Source organism: Amphimedon queenslandica, unplaced genomic scaffold (assembly GCF_000090795.2).
Source record: "Amphimedon queenslandica unplaced genomic scaffold, v1.1 AMPQUscaffold_11595, whole genome shotgun sequence".
Taxonomy (NCBI): Eukaryota; Metazoa; Porifera; class Demospongiae; order Haplosclerida; family Niphatidae; genus Amphimedon; species Amphimedon queenslandica.
In genome coordinates, this window is record NW_003548163.1 from 6,207 (window position 1) to 10,460 (window position 4,254).

The 4,254-nt window shown below is 38.4% G+C and overlaps 2 protein-coding genes across 2 annotated transcripts; both read left to right on the forward strand.

Moving 5' to 3' along the window:
- The first annotated feature begins 1,627 nt into the window (after positions 1–1,627).
- Positions 1,628–3,388, forward strand: LOC105315175 (protein asteroid homolog 1-like). The gene has a single exon (XM_011409720.1). The coding sequence runs from the start codon at positions 1,628–1,630 to the stop codon at positions 3,386–3,388; it is 1,761 nt and encodes a 586-aa protein (XP_011408022.1).
- A 210-nt stretch (positions 3,389–3,598) lies between these two features.
- LOC105315176 (protein asteroid homolog 1-like) lies at positions 3,599–4,134 on the forward strand (the record flags this gene model as incomplete). The annotated part of the gene is made up of 1 exon (XM_011409721.1): positions 3,599–4,134. A coding segment is annotated over exon 1 (536 nt), but the record flags the coding sequence as incomplete, so codon positions are not given.
- Positions 4,135–4,254: the final 120 nt, after the last annotated feature.

A 4,254-nucleotide genomic window follows, 5' to 3' on the forward strand; every position in this document is an offset into this window, starting at 1 on the left:
GAGAGAGAAGAGGAGCAGAAGTGATGAGTGAAAGGACCAGACCAAATCCAAGGAAATATGGCCACTGGAGCTCAATGTAACTCAGTCTCTTTTGCACAGTTATACCTTTCAAGTGCAGAGTAGCAATAATGTAATAATGTACTGTACATGGAACTTAAAGTAGTTAATAATGTATATGGAACTGTGCTAATACCTTGATAGAACCACTTGTACTCAAAGCTATACAATGAATAGAGGAATGACATGTGAATTAACGATAGGGCTGAGCCTCCAACTGGTAAGAAGTTTACTGCTGTTGACTACATGGGGAGATGAATGAAATAAAGGATGAGTGTATGAAATAATAAATGATGTAAAGAATGAGTGTATTTTTGACTGCAAGGAGAGGGCGTGTACTTGTATTGTGAAGACTATTTCTATAGCCATTGCATAAAGGAGATCGGTAATCATTAATTTGAAATTCCACCTGCAAGTTATAATTGTAAGGAATCTCTTGATTAACTTCTCACCTTGATGGCTTCTTCTTAAGTGATTTGGCTGCTTGATCATTTGCTTCAATAGCAATCTCCTAAATGAAATAAATAAAGGAATTTTATCAGCTAAAACAATGCAGCATTTAATTAGCTCTATATTAGACTTTCTTTATTTTTTAAAAATTGTGTCATACCCTGAACCATATGCTGTTTATTGGAGTGCAGATTAGGAACATTGGTAACATCCATAGACCAGTGAATGTGTAAGAGAGCAACGATTCCAACCAGGACAACTGCTCGGAAGTTAAATCCTTACCAAAGAGACCTAGAAAAGAAAAGAAAGATAAAATAGAAGAGAGGAAGATCAGTAAGTGTTTCTTTAATATTTTGGCAATTCTCCAGTTGCCAAATCAATTGCTTCCACATTGATTAATAATTAATAATACTACAGAATTTCCCTTTCCTCTGTCTCCCCTACTCTTACCTAATGTCCAGCTGGTCAGTAGCAATACTACCGGCAGAACAACATGTTCAAACAAGAGTATACTTGACTAATAAGAATAAAGGAAGAGAGAGAGAGGGAGAAGGGGAGGGGAGGGCGAGTGGTTGCGTCATGATTACTTGATCACTCACAGCTAGAATGAATCCGTTTAATATGAATGATAGGCCCACTTTGCTTCTTATTTTACTATTCCTAATAGCAAGCAACCCCAAAATATAAAGTACAATCACAATACTGATTAATTCACACTTCATAACTAGTCTATTTCTCACTTGTAAACGATGCTTAAGGCAAATACACAGCCTAGTATCACGTCTTTTATCCCACGGAGAAAAGATAATACTCCTTCAATAAACAGAGTAGAAAGAGAAGTAGAGAAACTTCTTTCATCTTCAGACATTGTTGTTGACTGAAGATGTGGGCGTGCATGAAGGCGTTGTCTTATTGCAGTTTAGATCTATATTGCATCATGATTCATTATTGTGATTGCATGGTTTTAAAATTCTTTATAACTGGTTATCTGGGTGATTAATCTAATTGTTTTTCTTGCTGTGCTGTACTGCCACCCCTTCATACCATAGTCCATCTTTGGTGGTGTAATAAATCTGCTGCAAAGTCATACTGTCAAGTGATTCGTTTGCAAAGAGTTAAAATGGGCATCAGAGGCTTTAAAACTTACATGCTCAGGTCCTACCGTTGGAAAGAGATAGGCAAAGATGGTCCGCAGCTAAGTGGACCACTGGTGATAGATGCGATGAGTATCTGCTATTGTCTTTACGATGACATCGACTGGAAACATGGCGGACAATACAAAGAGCTTGAGCAAAAATGCATCGATTTCGTTACAAACCTACGGAAATTTAATATAGAGCCGATTTTCGTATTTGATGGTGTGGACTACAAAGGGGAAAAGGGGCCAACTCTGGTAAAAAGGAAACAGAGTGACATAGAGAACATATCGTCTTATCTATTGACTGGCCACGGTACTGACAGTTTTTGCCTACCAATTTTTACTAGAATAGTAATGTCAGAGGTAATAAGAGAAATGAACGTTCCTTTTATTGTTGCCGATGGAGATTCAGATAGTTTGACTGCATCTATAGCTAATTATCATGGATGCCCAGTTCTCTCCAATGATTCTGATTTTTTTGTATTCAACGTTGAAGGTGGCTACATACCTTTCGAGTCGTTCGATTGTAAGCATCACATTACCGGGAAGATTTACAACTGGACTGATTTCGTTTCAACTTTTCGTGACCCTGATATTGTTTATCTCATACCTGCCCTCGCCAGCAATGATTTTATTTCTGATGGCGGAGGTGCATGGCATGATGTAATGGCATCAATTAACAAAAGATCATCGTCGAGCATTTTTGCAACAAGAGGGAAGTTTGGTCGCGCAAGACGAACAAGTGGGAGTAGTAACAGGATATCTGATGTGGTGGACTCAATTCGTTCATCTTCATCAGTGGAGGAATTCTTCTCGTCATGTTCCTGCAAGCCTGAAAGTATAGCAATTGTTAGGAAAAACTTTCGCAAGGCAAAAGAAATGTACACAGTTGATAAAATAAACATTGATGATACCAAAAAGAGCACAGAATTGGAAACAGCCACTGGGACACCACTGCCTTCATGGATACTTGAGCAATATCGTGCTGGATGCTTCTCAACTTCAATACTGGACCCGATGATTCTCAATAAATGCATGCTGCCAACTACTGTAGATAATCCTAAAAAAGAGTCATCAATGAAGATTGGGGTACCTCTAAGAAGCCACTTGTATGGTTTATTAAAACCTTACCTAAAGGAACAAAAAATTAAAGAAGGAATGCGTGTTGGCCGCCATGACTTGCAATATATTTCTGTTGGGCCAGCGAAATTGGAGGACTGTCAAAGTTCAGATCAACTTGGATTGCTTTGTGGTATATTTGGAGTCTCGCCAGATGAATTGGGCCAGTTTGAAAATAAATGGAAGCTGGTTGCACTGTCCTTGCATTACTGGAGCAGGAATGCTGAGGCCCTTACTCAACAACAAATTGATGCTCTTCTCTTTTGCTTTGTAGTTTGTTCCAGTGAGGAAGGAAGAGATGCAGGAAGAGATGTCATAAGTGAGTCTAATCTTCAAGGTAGAAGGTCAAGACAGTTTACTGATCAGCAGCTTGACAGCCTCCACTCTTTCTCAATGTGGCAATGCGTGTATTATGAGGCAATGAAACTGAATGACTTCCTCAAGCGTCCTCTTGACTTTACTTCTCCAGTTATGTTTGATGGTAAAATCTGCATGTTTTGTGCTTGCTTGGAAGAAATAGAATTTGATGGCATCAAAGCAAGCATGATGGTAACTGGATCTCCTTTAGAGTGTCTCTACAAAAATTTAATGAATGTGTGCAAGTTGCCGCAAAGTACACAATAACTAACTAACATTATTTTTTACTTCATAAATAATAACTATTATAGAGTACATAATACATTTAGATATCATAATTATTATTCTTGTTGTGTAATCTTTCTTACAATAATTAAATTTTCATGATGAACATGAAGCTCGAAGTCAACAGTTTAAGGCGTGGCTTGTTGAAGGGTGTGGCTGATCTCCTGCATTTTTGAAATTCAAGCATAAATCATGGGTATCTGGGGCCTTACAACCTACATTAAAAAGAATTACAAATGGAAAGAGATAGGAAAAGATCCTCCACTAAGAGGCCCTTTGCTGATAGACGCTATGAGCTGCTGTTACTCTCTTTATGACGGGATAGACTGGAAATATGGCGGCCAGTACAAGGAGCTTGATCAGAAATGTAGGACTTTCTTGACCAACCTAAAAGAATCCGACATAGAGCCTATTCTTGTGTTTGATGGTGTGGATTACGAAGGAGAAAAAGGCCCAGTCATCCTAAAGAGGAGAAAGGAGACAGCAGAATGCGTTTCGTCCTGCCTTTTGTATGGTAGTTATCCTAAAGATGGTCGTTCATGTTTGCCAGCCTTTGCTAAAGTAGTCTTTATGGAGGTACTAAAAGAATTTAGGATTCGCTTTATTGTTGCTGATGGAGATGCAGATGAATTGACTGCATCAATAGCAAATTCTTATGGATGCCCGGTTCTTTCTAGCGATTCCGATTATTACATTTTCAATGTTAAAGGCGGTTACATACCTTTTGAGTACTTCTACTGGGAGTCAAAACCAATATATGGAAAAATTTACCATTCAAACAATTTTTCTGCAACATTTCGTGACCCTGAGATTATTTACCTGATACCGGCACTGATTGGCAATGATTT